The sequence below is a fragment of the Amia ocellicauda genome, chromosome 13 (genome assembly GCF_036373705.1).
Source record: "Amia ocellicauda isolate fAmiCal2 chromosome 13, fAmiCal2.hap1, whole genome shotgun sequence".
Classification (NCBI taxonomy): Eukaryota; Metazoa; Chordata; class Actinopteri; order Amiiformes; family Amiidae; genus Amia; species Amia ocellicauda.
Window position 1 is genome coordinate 27,751,829 of NC_089862.1, and position 15,438 is coordinate 27,767,266.

Consider the following 15,438-nt stretch of genomic DNA (forward strand, 5'->3'; position numbering starts at 1 on the left):
TATTTTATTTTAAGATTGTTTTAACACGTATTGAGTAAACTGTACTGTGCAGTCTACTTTTTGTCAGTATCTGTGATGTAAATGACTATATAATAATTTAACTGCTTGAAACGATTCATTATGTATGCATTTCTCATAGCTTTGTCTGTCTGTGACGGTCAAAGGTATAATTTCCCATTTATTTACTAAATGAAACGTTGTTTCACTTGAATGGGGGCTTTTATTTTATTTTACTAAGACTATTGCAGCCTTCTGTGAGGTAAATTAATTGCCACAAGAATGCTTATAGACAACTTCCACTTTAAACAGCTATTTCACTGTCTTGGTTTTGCACTCATCCATTTAAGAATGAAATTTGCTACAAACAAATGCTTATCTGAGAAAATGATTAATTTGCATTGAGCAAAAAAAGGTTAATTAGGGACCAAACCAATACTGAAAAGCAATTAGTCGTATTGAGAGGTACTTGTAAGAAATCACATATTTTCATAAATAAATAAGCTTATTTATATTGCGTTTTATCATTTGAGGGTGACAAGAGAGTGCTATAACTTGTACCACATACATGGAAGAGTAACCTATAAATTCAGTTCAAGTAAACAGTGACTCTTAACCCTGGGAAGACAAAGCATCTTTGTGGCTTGCAATCTCATTTCATTAGACTAGGCTTCAAGCCACTGCATGGCGCACCAGTGGAGATATGAGGAGACTTCATGAGATTTGGGACGAATTGTGTTGACAACCAATTCAAAGAGTTTTTAAAAGACGAGATATATAATCAATTTGGCTCTTTTATATAGAGAGGAATGATGTCACCATGTCTTATACACTATGAGCACTGTTACACAAGGTTTGCATAGTTGGACTGAAGGAAAATCTCTCTATTGTAAATTGTGAAACTTTGCAGAATAGTATACTAATGACCCTGGTACTGATTGGGAAATGTTTTTGACTGATTAATTGATTTAAACTTGTATCTGGTGAAAGGTGGGAGACGCACATACTTCCAGCAGTACCTTAACTTAGACACTTAGCCTTAATTCGATTTGCTTGCAATAAAGTTAACATTGCTAACCTACCAGTTATCTAAGATTTAGGGCTCTCTGATTCTGTGTACATTCTCACAATCTGAAGCTCAGTCTTGTATGATTTAGCTGCAATTAAGTGCAATGCTTACACCTTGGTATGGGTACAAGTTAGATTCTGCATGTGATTGATAGTTCTCATATGAAGCCCCTTCTACTGTAATACTAAAATTAAACATAAAAGTTTATATACTATCTCAAAGAGCTATGATGAACATATCTTTCTTTTAAGTGTCTTTCAGTTTGCAAAACACTGAGTGCTGGAGCTCCGTTATTCCAGTAATATATTGCATTTATGTAGTGCCTTTCATCCCGATGGATCGCTAAGTGCTTTATGGTTGGCAGGGGACTCATTTCTTCCACCACTGAAATGCGCACACACCTGAAGGATACTCAGCAGCCAGTTTGCACCAGCAGCTCACTGCACTGCAGATAAGGAGTAATTTAGCCAAATAAACTACAGTGTATTTCTTTGATAGGTTGGATTGAGAAAGACTGGTTTAGAATTTAGTTAGCAGCCCTACTATTTTAAAGAGTGCCATGGGATTTTCAATGACCACAGAGATTAAGGACTTCAGTTTAATGTTTCGTCCGAAGGACAAGACTCCAGGCAAGGTGGAAGTGCTGCTGTTCAGACTAGCATGTTTGAGTATTTATTAATAATTTAAGACCAAGCTTCAGAAAGTGAAAAGCAGTATAAAAGAACAATACATTTTAAAGCTCCTTAGATTACTGCTACTACTTGGAAAGTGGCAATACAACCTTTTATAAGATAATATGAAGGCATCAGTTTGAATTCCCGTTACTCCACTTTTATATGTACATTTGAATTAAGCATCATGAACAACTTAGCATTTTAAGCATAAGATTCAAAGCAGAATTTCTGTACAAAGTTCTAGTAACCTTAAAAAGTAAAATAATGTTTTATGCGAATGTTGTATTGATTTGGGTCTCTTTACTGGCAAGACATGTTTATTCAACTTACATAACTTTGTCAGTGTGCACGAATAACAATTCCTATTAAAACAATGTTGGTGCTTTAGTAGTTGCAATGTAAAAACAACATACTGGACTTTTCATCACAAGCAAGGACCTCGCAGAATCTCACTGAAGCGCAGGCCCCCCAGGGTAGAGGTGGATTGCAGCATTTTATGCCAACACACCACAAAGCAAATAGATAGACCCTAGGAATACATTGAAAGGGAATGGTGCAGAAAATGTCTGTTTAATGTACTGTGATAGTCTTTTTTTAAGGTTACAAGTGTAATATATTTACTCATCTGATTCCAAAATAGATGTTTTATACATTTCAAATCAGAAACAAAATTAAAAGTTGAAAATATATTATAAAAAATGAAAACATCCAAGTTCCCCAAATGGAGTTGATCTACTTGTAGATATTGATATGTACTGAAACATTTAAACAAATATTACAGTAGAAGCAAATGATCAAAACCACTATTTTCAACGATTTATAGAAAAGCAAACTTCATGCTTATAATCACCAAATTAGCTTCTGCCATGTTACATCTATCATCGTCCTTTGCAAAAGGATAAAAAGAAAGAAAGACAAGAAACCTACTGTGTAAGACACTTGAGACAATATTGGAGCTGTCAATTAAATTAAGTAAAAGCTGTCACATGTGTTGTTCTGCTTTATTTAAAGTGTTTTAATTCCACAGCAGTCAATTAATGTCAAGAAGAAAACAAAAACATACAGGGGACGAGGGGGGGCACACACATCAGTGGCATAGTTTGCATCCCGCATTTGGCCACTTAATTAGCTTTGATGAAGATTGATTGGAGGATGGGATTTGTTATATCATGTCTGCGATTGTCAAAACTAGAACATACTTTTGTGTAGCGCAGATTTCCGCAGATCTGCGCAGCTCCACCAATGGGATCGGTGGAATTCTGCAGATCTGCGCATATCTGCGGATATCTGCGCTACAAGAATGCAGCCAATGGCTTCCTCACAGAGACGTTCTGCATGGAAATACTTTGACAAAGTAAATGAAAACACTGTTAAGTGTATGTGTAGTGCAATTAAACTACCACAAATCTACAACTGGTATGTTAACCCACCTAAAAGCCAAACGCCCTTCTATAACGTTAGAAATGATAGAAAAGAAAAGAGGACTGCAACAAACAAATTTATATTATTAAACTACATACACAGCCAGCTATTTTTATTCACTGGAACTCAAATGCACAGGTATGTTTCCAAATGTAGACCGGCAGTCTGTGTTGATTGTGGTTGGAAAACGTGAAAAAGTAAATTAACTAGATTGTATAAATTAGCTAGACATTCTAATACATTCTGTATTTTGCTATTATGACTGGAAAATATTGCCACAAGGACGCTAATGTTAAGGCATTTTCATTGCAACTCACATTGCTAAACTATTATTAAAATTTAAAATTTAAAAAGAAAAAACATTTTGGTCAGTTTACAACTGTAACTGCAAAATATTCCTTTTTAAACAAATAGTAACAACCTTTATAGTTCATTTGAAATTGTGACGTCAAAAGTTGTGACAATATCGGCAAACTATAATACCAGAGTATGACGCAAGATGCATGAGAGATGACAGCTCTGCTTATTGCTGTTGTTATTATGCCATTTTCGTATGTCTTTCTAAAAGGAAGGTCTTTTTACATAGCCTAATGTTCAGCTATTTAACAAAGTTTTTGTTAGATACGTTTTTTTAAATAAAGTTCTGAACTTTTAGCAATTGCAAAAAGTGTCACATTGCATTATTTTGTATTTAATGTTAGTCGCATTTTGAATGGGTGGTGGGCAATTATTCAAATAGTTGTGTACAACAGCTGTGGAATTAACGATAGTCTAAATATTTGTCATGCACATCCCTAACAATTAGCTCAAACGATGTTGTCTCCTTAAAGGAGTTCTGGACCGATGCCTTGTGGGTGTTGAGATGCAGGAATCGAGTGCCACATTTGCTGCTGAAGGCCCGCTCTCATCTTGTGTGCAAGGGGAGAGGAGAGGCTGATTGGAGAGGTCTTTTATGTTTATTATGGGAGTAAAAAAATGTTTTTATTCATTCTGAAACTGTGGCGGGACAAATTAAACTCTGGCGGGCTGCCACAGTTAAATGAATTAATGGGAACCACTGGCTGTATGTTCCAGTGTTATGAGGGCTAAACTGTTAACTGTAGAAGATTGATGGGCAGATGAGGTTGGCAATTAGAAAGCCTTCATAGATAGAAAAATTAAATCTGTAATGATTTACACCTAAAGAACATTGTACACATGGATGTAAATTAGAAATAAGAAATACATAGAAATAAGTGTTTCATCTGTTGTAGGTGCCTGTAAAGGTAAGGTATAGTCACATTGGCAATGACAAACAGCTGTGTTTCCATTAGCTATCTAGACAATTTCATGCAGCTCTGTGCTGTAATGGCTGCTTTAGAGTGCAGTGGAGCAGTTAAATGCATACACTTTGAGTGAAGACTCAGCATTTTAGATCTGATTGCTCTCAAGAAGGGGGCTAGGTAGTTATATAAAAAAAAAAAAAAAAAAAATCTTCAGAAGCAACAATAAAATATGATGGACTTAATGGTCACTTCTCAAATATTAAATATCCATGATGTAATATCCTGTTCTGTTTTCTCTGGTGTTTTCTTAGTTATGTATCTGTGGTACAAATTCATAGGAATTATGTTAATTAAGTCCTACTATCCTGAATAGTTAATTGCCTGCCCTTTGAACATTTACAAAAGGCTTCAATAAGCTGCCAGAATATCTCACACTCGATTCTCATTCGGTCAGGATGGCCTGTTACAATTTCTGTGGTTTTTGCTTAGTCCATCATGTTTTTTAATTTGTTTTTTTTAGATTAGGTTGTTGTTGTTTTTAAATTCTGTTCATTTGACACCACTACAGAAGTATTGTACATACATTTTAAAAAGTGCACAAACTGTTCTAAATGCATGCTTTCAGGAAATCGAGTCCTGACTTTTGAAAGTAATGTTTGAGTGCTTTCAGATGTGGAATAAAAGGTAAATATGAAAATATACTTAAAAATAAGCCATATTATGTTACTTTCTCTTGTAAGTCTTAGAGAGTACTCCAAGGAACATTTATACTGTGAAAATATCACCTTTGTAAATTTACTTTTACTCATGTTTCAATCTAATTTAATTTATGACTGCATTATGCACAGAATGACAGTGCCATTAAAGAAATAATGTGGAAGTTACTGCTCTCCTAGGCAGCCAACATCAATATATGATTTTTTGTGTTCTTTCAAAAAGGCATTGCAAAGAGAATAAATGAATGCACATCCTTTCAGATCGATTCTTTATGTTCTGGATTGTCCTTGTGTTTTCAAAAAATAATATATTTATTTATTCATATGATGGTCCCTTGACACAGAGTATGCGGATGCAAAACATTAAAAGCTAGAATAGGAGAACAAGAAGAGTAAAAAAACATGATGAGATTTTTTGATGTATGTCTAATAGCGTTCTTTAAGTGCCCTTTTGTGAGGTTGAATAATAAAATGCAAATTATTTTCACCGCACAATATCACTGAAAACACTGTTCATATACTTTTAAGAAACAACGCATTAGCTCAGAATACAGCTATAATGTCCAGTATTGTGAAACTGTAGTCCAGTATCACAATAATGGGAGAGTGAGGTTTATAATCACAGTTTTTCCCAAGAGATTCTGGACAATTCAGCACAAATACAACTTAAAATGTTGGCTTACAATTTGAATATGGGCCATTTAATGCACCCTGAAATTTCTGGATAATACAGAATACAAAACCAGTGTAATGACTAATTGTAGACCTCACTGGAATATTTGATAGACTAATCCCTGTATGTTGCAGGATGAATACACATTAATCTTCAGGCAGAATAATCATACTTTTTTTGATGGTCTTAATGACTCTTATGACCCACAATACACATTATAGGCTATGTAAGGAGACACTAAAGTTGTTTGTATCTGTATATTCATTTTATGTTTAAAAAGTTGGTGCATGTAACAAAACGGATGATAGAGGTTACTAGGAAGGAAGTTTATTTCAAATTTCTTTGTATCATGTCTTTTAGTTCTTGTGTTGTTGTTGTTTTTGTGATTTTACTTTAGAAGATAATAGATTTTCATTTTCAAGCGGTGATTGTCTGCTATCTGCACTATTGAACTATGAATCATGCCAGCCATTTTTTTTCTGAAGCAATTTTTAAGTGGCAGTTTAAAAAATGAGTTAAATATACATGTAAGGTCTGTAATTGTCAGAAAACAGAAATAAGTATATGTGTGTAGTACCCTTCTGTTATGTAAAGTTTAGGTTTGGGACCACATTATTTTGTAAGCCTGTTATTCCCAGTCAACACAACATTATGCCAGTTAACTATTACAATTCCTGTACGTTACACACCCAAAAAGGTTATGGCATAATTATACAGTGCCTTAGTTAGACTTGATGTTAACAGCTATTGAATTCTGACCGCAAAAATATTGATATTATAAAGCAATTTTTTATGTATTCAGAAATATGGAGGTTGGTTTTATTTTTTGCATGGCTAATTTAAATCTTTGAACTCAGCCCCATTGTTTTTAACCCGCCGGTGTTTGAGATACATCTGTTAATAACATCATAACATTTGTTATCACTGGAAACTAGAGGCATAGGGCTTTCGAATTATACCAAGATTGTTAAGATCAGATGTTGCTGTGTGGAGATATTGACTTGCAAAATAGGGGAAACATTTACTACATAATACATACAAAAATAGTGATAAAAACTCCTTCAGTTTGTATCCAATTTTCACCCAGTTTGTTTTAAAAGTTGAAAAGGGAAATTGTAAGAAAAATAAGTTTACATTGATATTTTTACGGAAAATCCTAAAATGTCATAATTCATATTATTTATCTTGGAAAAATAGGTTGTAGTGTTGCAATATTGTGGGTCTAATCATGATCCACAAACTGATTCTGTTTGTATGCTTTCATGTGAGTGGTCCCACATGATTGTGGCCCTTATAAGGAAGTACTGAGTACACATTTTCTCTAAACTTTTCTGCCTAGGCTAGTTTGTTTCAAATGCACATTATTCCTTCATTTCTTATGGTATTTTCACCCAACAACTTCTCAAAATACCACTAATATTTAAATTTGAACTAAACATTAAAAAAAATATATATTTCCCACAGGTTAAAAAGGTCAACATTTCAAAAAAATGCATTTTGCTTTTGTGAAAAAAGAACTTGGTAGTACTATAATATCGTTTGACTGTGATTGGTTCCATTTTGGAAGAATTGTGTTAGATCCCACCCAGTTTCTAGTGCAAGTTTTTTTAGATGTATATATTATATGTGCATATAAGGAATAAAGTATAAAAAGTAATAGACGGTAGGTGATGAACTGATATTAGGCAATGTGCTTTGATGTTCTTTTGGGAAATACTATATTTATAGGTGGTATTTTTATATCCATGTAGTAGGTTAAAACAGAACAAAACAGAAAACAGCTATGGAGACTACAAGGAAGTTGTAGAACCCGTCTCGGAAATTAGTGAAGAAGTCGTCGATATAAAGCTAACAGAACTTTAATCAAGCCGGCACGGAAGCACCACGTCAGGAAAATTCCTAGAGTGAGAACTTAATGTTTACAAACATGAGGGAAGCTTTAAAGGAAAATGACGTAACATCTTATGGCCGTTCATCCAATCAGAAGATACAGGTTCGGGTCCGTTTACGATCTGTCCTCCCGTGAAGAGGCGATGGACCCAAAAAGCAGATGTCTGTCTTTGATGTGCACTAGGAAGATGCGATCCCACGGTCGTCATTTACCTAGTGTCAATCGCTCATTAACAGAAACAATTCCTGCCTATCTGGAGAAACGATTAAGTCACAAACAAATTTTCACCAAACAGCTGTAGGCTATTTCAGCACTGTGTGATCTTTTATTACTGACGGGAAGTTCTAACAAATGAACCTTGTTGACCTTTTGCTTAGCCTGCTAAAGCTAATCTGCTCAGTCTGTATACAAGGTACTTCTAATGCTAGTATTAATATAAAACATTATATAATTATCACAAAACACTTTTTTCAACTTCCTATACAGAGTCTTCAGAAATCATTACATTTTTAAAGGGAAGCACAATGTTTTCTTTAGTCTTAGTTCAATATATATTTTAACCATGACAACTTTCCCAGGTTTTAATTGAAATTGACACACAAGAAATCATTTAAAACAAAGTGCATGCAACACAGGACATCTGAAAATGTACCTCAGATATGTTGTACAGCATAACTTAAAAAACAAATGAAATGGATATTGGAGTAGAAGCATTCAGCATTTTGTATCATATCATTTAATACATAGTCATTTAATACATAGTCATTTTATGTTTTTTATGAATAGATTATTTCATATGATCTGAAGGAAGTACAGATGTCCATTTTAAATTCATATATGATGTTATGGAACAATTAAAACATATTTTCAGAAATGTTAGACCTTAAAGGAATATGCAGTTTTTATTGAGAGCCTGAGAAGGATGATTGAGTGTAGTTATATTAGCATTGGTGCATCACTGACATCCTCTAATAGCAAGATTGCCTAGATGTTACCATATTTTATGATCTGCCCCCCCCCCACCCAATAGGGAATGAATGAGGCTGAATGGAAGAGAATGGTCTCTCGTGTTTCATAACCTTCCTTATGTTTCAAATCAACAGAGCATGAATATCCAAAGATTCTAAAAATATGCACAGTATTTATGAAGAGAGAAACAGCACACATCACTTAGCACTACCCACTTAGCTTTGCAGTCTTGTTCAATGATCCATGATTTCTGAAGGCATAAATAAATAAAAACAGTTCTATGTGCTCATGGTATGCGAACAAATTGAATTATTTCTGTTTATTTTTAAGGACTCAAGGTGAGAAATTTAAATTGGTGGACTGTCTTCTGTTGTTTGCCTGTGGACCATGGGGATTGCAGTGCATGCAAGACTTCCAATTGCTTCTCAAAATAAACTATAAAAAATAAATATATGCAGTTATTGCCTTTCACGTTGCATTTGTCACCAGAAGATTTATTTGTGTCACTGTTTGCCTTCCAAAATCTGCAATAATTTATTCATTTCAGCAATTTAAGGCATCGGGAACAGATACAGATGACTCTGGAAAGCAAGTTACTTAGCAACCAAATATATCATTTTCTGGAGAATAAATATGTATTGTTGTTATTATTAGTAATTTGGTTGTGTTGAGATCATAAATGCTGCATATGGTTTTACATTTTGTATATATGAGGTAATACTACCTCAGTATCCTAAAGTGTTGGATTCAATGACAGAAGTAATTAGAATAATTAAGATATTTACATTTTTGTTTGAGTAAGCTATGTGGAATAATTCCTTCTGGAGTTTCCCAGCATCTGGCACTACAAATCGTTGCTAAATGTGGCCTATGTTGTACTCACATTGGTCTTTAATTCTTTATTCTCACAATTTCCTGCAGTTTTCTACTGTTCACAGTTATTCTTTGATTGGGATCGTGGAGGGTAGGTTGAATGTCTATTGAAGTAAGAGCACATGTGCAGAATTGTAATATAATGCACATTGCACTTGGAAGGTGAATGTAAAGCTGCTTACTGTCACTGTAATCCAATAAGGCAATAATTTAGGGAGACTGGCACAAGGGTGAATGATATGATTTGTTATGTAATCCAGTAAAATATTCTGAATTCATATTAATGCTGCTTTAGAATAAATAATTATGAGTTGGTTATCTGATGATGTTAGTTAAATATACAATTCTGCACCATATCTATGTTTATTATACTCCAGTTGTTTTGGAAATTCTTTTGTTGTGCTAATTAAACATAAATAAAGAAGCTTTAACCCATAGTACAATTTCTGCTTGGCCCACTATTTGTACTCGACATTAGAAAGCATGTTTAACTTGTTTTATTAATTATGATAGTTTCAAGGTCCTAATGCCATAATTTGCACTCATTGTTTGTTATAGTTTCCATCTTTCCATAGTTATTTCCATAGTTATTCGAAGCCCGGGCCTCCCAGCAATTTTTCAATTTCTTTCAAAACTACCGTGAGCATAACTGTAGCCATATAGTGTACAATGAAGTTTGAAGGTGAATTCAAATGTGTTTGCTGTCACTGTAATTCAGTTCTGGCTTTCATCTGAGGAAACTACAAAATACAGCAATGACCATATGGAGATCTGCTATAGTGAAACTCCAAACACAAATTATAAATATTCTTGGTATTGTGTAGCAAGAAATATATTCAGCAAAGATAATGCAGCTCTACATTCTGTATTTTTGACAACTACAGTATATCTTAATATGAATAAATAATATTTTATGTATCCATAGCAAAGACCATGACCACAATTCCCTCCAGCATGCACACCTAAGCAGTCATTGATCTCCCAGATAACAGCTTTCATCAGAAGCTTCACACTGTGCTAGGCCTGTTCAGTTTCATCATTGTTGGTCTCTGTGGTCTTGGTTACACCAGTTCAGTATAATATTCACCTTAATCTCAGTAATGTTACAGGTCATATATACAATATGGCAGCAACCATTCCACCTTGAAATACATTCAACTCTGATCCACGCATCACACTGGTAGAAAACCACTGTAACAAGTTGCAAGTTGCTTTTTCTGTATTCTCTGGGATTACACCACATGCATTGTGCATAACTCTTGACCTCTGTTACAATCCATTAGCGCTGGAGATAGGACTGTCTGAATGCCTTTTGTAATATATTTAATGGAAGCTTACCGTGATTTTAAATGTGAGGCTAGAACTGTCTTTTCTTATTCTACTGGTTTAATATGGTTTAATACCTTAGATTTCTTATTAAAAAAAAATCTTCCATTTGGTCTCACAGGAATTAAATTTAGAGCAGCTTCTGTTTCTCCTTAAAAGTTTCCAAAAGTTAGAAATTTAGTTTCGACTGCTCTCAGCTCTGTTCTCAGCATTAAGGAAGCTGTCAAAATATCACTTAACTGACATATAGCAGGTTTGCCAAAAGGCTCTTTTTTATCATAAGAGAACTGATATAAAACATTCAGTTTGTATGTTTACAGTGGGATATTGCATGTTTAAGGTGTTTATCAATTAATTTGGCCAATACAGAAGAAAAAACTTTACTAGTCGATTCTATTATTATTTTGAAAAAACACATCGCTCTCAGATTGTGTTTGTCACAGATGTGGGTGGAATTGTATCTCATGAAAACTATCTGTGGTTAAATTCATAGGAACTGTTTTATATGCTTCATTCAAAAAAATATCTTTCAATATAAAAGTAATGGTTCTCTGTGTTTCTCAAAGACTCGTGGAATAGTTTCATTCATAACTGCATCAGTTTCATTCATGTCATACTGGAGGTAAAACATTTAATTAAGTAGAAAAAGCTGTTGTATGACTTCTCTATGGAAAAAAAAGATAATTAGAAATGGAAATCTGGCATACTTCTGACATTTTTTCCCCATTGTAACATTTTACTGAAGGCCACTTATTCAAAGCAAGATTTTGAAAGTTCATTTAATTGGATTGGTTAGTAGCCATGCTGTAGGCCCTTCTAATATTAATGACAAGCCATTCAAGTGTCAGTACATTTGCTAGCCATTTTCTTAAGAATAACTGTTACCCTGCACCTTACTTGTGACTAATAGAACATAGACGAAAATAACACTGAAGACAGAGTGCATTATACTTGTACTCAAGGGTATCCTTATCATAATTGTGCCACTTCTGCTAGTAATAGGTCATCATCTCCATAGTTAGCACCTCATTGAAAGCCCTTTTGGCTGACAAGTACGCCCAGTCTACTGGCTAAACACTTTTCATTTTGTGTGTCCCGACAGTGTTCTTCAGGGAACTCTTCTTTCTTCGCTTCACAGAGTTTTTCTAAAATGGACAAGCTTACAACTAGCTGACTATTAAAATCATTCTCAATAAAAGCAAAATATACCAGAATCCAGAACCATAACAATGAAGTATTACCACAAAAGAACTGACTACCACAGCCAGTGGGAGAATATCATTGAAATACAGTGTTCATACATCAAATCAAATAATCAGTTATGCTGACTGGTGCCCTACCACATTATGTTTGCTCCACATTTTTTTAAATGTACACAGTGGTTTAAAGGATAAAAATATAGTTGAACTTTTAATTCCATCTAACGATTCGCATATTAAAAGGAAGACTACTATTCCCAGCCAACGATTTGAGTCGTATGCAGAAGCATTAGCAAGATTAAATCAGATCTCTCTGGCACTGCTAAACTTTGGTTGTATTAAATACAAAAAAGTCTGTAGTGTGAATCGAGCCTCTCATAGCTTATGCACAACAATCTCACTATTTAAAAAAATAAATCAACTGTGTATAAACAATGTGAGCACATATGAGAAGCTAACATGTTTTTGATGGTTTTGATTTAATCCAGACTATAATCTTCACACTAAAATGGAATTAAGTGTTTTTGTTAATAATTATTTTTCAAGAAATACTGTTCAGTTGATCTTTAAATAAGACCTGGACCATAATCAAAACTCCGACCTTCCTGCGAATCACAAATCAATGTTGTAATTATAGTTTAGTGTAATGTCACTGTCTACTATAGAAAACTTAAACAGAATCGAACACATTATTTTAATTAATTGTGTAACACCACAATGAGTACCTATCTGTTTACAGACCCAGTGTGATATTCTTGTCTACTCCTCCCTTCTCAGCCCCATGCTATCTTACTTAATATTTACATATTTAACAGCGGGAATTTATTTGTGTGAGTGTACTGATCCTTCATGTACAAAACAAGAAAAAGTATGTAACATGAAGCAATACCAAGCTTGTGAATAATAAGTGAGACTCTGTAAATAAGGCACCCATTTCCCACATTTAATTATTTTTTCCTGGCTACCTATTTCATAAATCTTAAACTACGTGATTGATGCATATCTTTTTGTATGCAAATAATAATCATAAAAAAGACATTATATATAAATCAACACCTTTGAAATTGAAATTCAAATTTTCTGCTATCAGGCTTTATTATGGACGGGGAGTTTTTACAAATACCTAGTTTAACCAGTTAATTCTGATAAAGTATCTAGTGTGTAATTGGTATGATTGCAAAAAGAAAAAAAAAAGTCAAAGCTTATTCATGAATTGTTTATCCAGCCTGCTGTTTGATGAAAGAACTAGGTCATTGAAAGTGCTTCAGAGTAAAGGTGTAAGCATTAGTTATGTGCAAAGAACTAAACATGAGGCATCTTTTATGCAGCAGCTGTGAAAAACAGATAGTTTCAAATATATTGTTCATAATGAAATTCAAGTTCTTATTTGTATTATACATCGATGATGGCAGGCATTTGCCATATGCGTTGTTTGAAGATACCTTGAAGATTACCTCGAATTTCGTTATGTACACAATTCTCTACTTTTCATTAGTTAGATTTACTTTGTTTGTGCATGTGGTCGTTACCTGAGTATATATATAGGGAAGTTGAAGCTTGCAAGATAAGTATGTGGCTAATGAAAAAGAATAGAAAATTGACTTTGAACACAATCCGTAATTAATGTATATATGTATGTATGTATGTATTTATTTATTTACAAACATGTGCGAAGAGAAGAATTGCTGGAAATACAAACTGAATATATTAATCAAGAAGATATAATGCCAGATTGTGTATGTTCAAACAGTAACCTCATGATGGGTATATGAATCACCCGTCCTGGGAGGATCCCCTCAGAGGTTGGAATACAGTTTCTGTTCTAATTACTTTCAGTTATTGGTCTATTGGCTCACTTCTTCATTTTCTTCTTCTTCAATGTGGATCAATGACTCATGGGGGTTTGGACTAAAATTAGCTGACACTATCTTCACAGGAGAAGCAATGTCAACATAAAATTAAGAGCTTTTAGAAAAAAGCATAAGTAAAAAGACCAGCATACGGCAACTTGCAAATCTGTTACAGTACACAACATGTTCTGTCTGAAATACATGTTGCATTCTTTAAATTATTTCCTTCATGCAGCTTCATGTGTGAGTAAGTAATTTTATATGTATTTTTTTAATCCTAGGTGCCTTCTGCCAGTCTCTCATTGCTACCCTGGAGAACTCACCTCCACTGCGGTATGTGTGGAGTACATTCCGCCCATTGCTGCTTGGCAAGATTCTCTATACCCCTGACACTCCTGCAGTAAACACCATCATTAAAGAGGTAAGTGCACAGAACGACATTATCCCAGCGTCAGGTCTTCGAAACATCACAAACTGTTTTGATCTAATGCAAGTGCACACCCAAAATACTGAAAACAATAATAATCAAAAAAACAAAGAATAAGAACAGCCGATGTGCCAGAGAAATTAAATGGCATGCAAGCCAGAATCATAATTTTAATGACTCCCTGTACTGAGTAGGAACTTGCTCATGTGTGAAGGCTTAATAAATTATGTCTTTATCCTTTGTAATCTGCACCTGAGCCAAGGATTTAGAGATAAAACTCATCCTTGCCTTTTAAAGCCTGATCTTACCTGTAGTTTTTTCTATGAAATATTAATCATATACCTTTGAGATAGATTCCTTGTTGTTAGGGTCTACGTTGTCACTTAATCATGTGGAGCTGGCCACTCTGTACTGTTCAGTGAACGTGATTTCTCCTGTGCTGCGCGGAGGCAGCATGAATGTTCCTGCTGCCACACTGTGTATACTGTTCCAGCTGAATAGGCAGCTTGTGTTATTCAGTGGGACTGTGGCTGCGCTCCTGCAGGATCAGGAGTCCACTGCCATGTTAATGCGGAGAGGTTGCGAAGTTTCTTGATTGCCTGCACCATATATTGTGCAAGTAGATATATGGCCTCGCTCCTAGATGCACTAGTAGAGCAGCCGGCCTTGCTATTGTAAGCGGAGGGCATAAGGGTTTACCTCTGTAGCCCCGCTTTGTATATGCTGATTGCAGACAGTTCCCAGTAGAGCGTGACTCCAGTCCTCGCTCCTGGGCATCTCTGTGGCTCCTGTCTGGAGTTGTGTTGCTGAGGAGCGGTACGCATTGGGGCAGGCTCCCTTATACAGTAACAGCTCTCCCTTGGGCAGTGCTTCCAACTTGAAAGATAACAATGGGTTGCAAATGCAACCCCGGTTATCTGAAAAAGGAAGCACTGCCCAAGGGTTGCAAGGTCACGTGGGAGTCCTAGCTCCCGACAATAGAGGACGAACCTGCGCTGACGTCGGAAGGGACCTGTTTTGAGTGACGTACGCAGGGGCCAATGTCAACTTTGATAGAGTGACGTTTTCAATCGGGTTCTTACGGAAG

General features: G+C 35.0%; 1 protein-coding gene across 1 annotated transcript in view; it reads left to right on the forward strand.

The window, feature by feature from the left end:
- The window catches only part of LOC136766688 (phospholipid-transporting ATPase ABCA1), a 287,811-nt gene that overhangs the window by 65,551 nt on the left and 206,822 nt on the right, over window positions 1-15,438 (forward strand). The window contains exon 10 of the mRNA XM_066720398.1: window positions 14,206-14,345. Coding sequence (XP_066576495.1) covers window positions 14,206-14,345 — 140 coding nt within the window. The remainder of the gene's footprint in view (window positions 1-14,205; window positions 14,346-15,438) is intronic.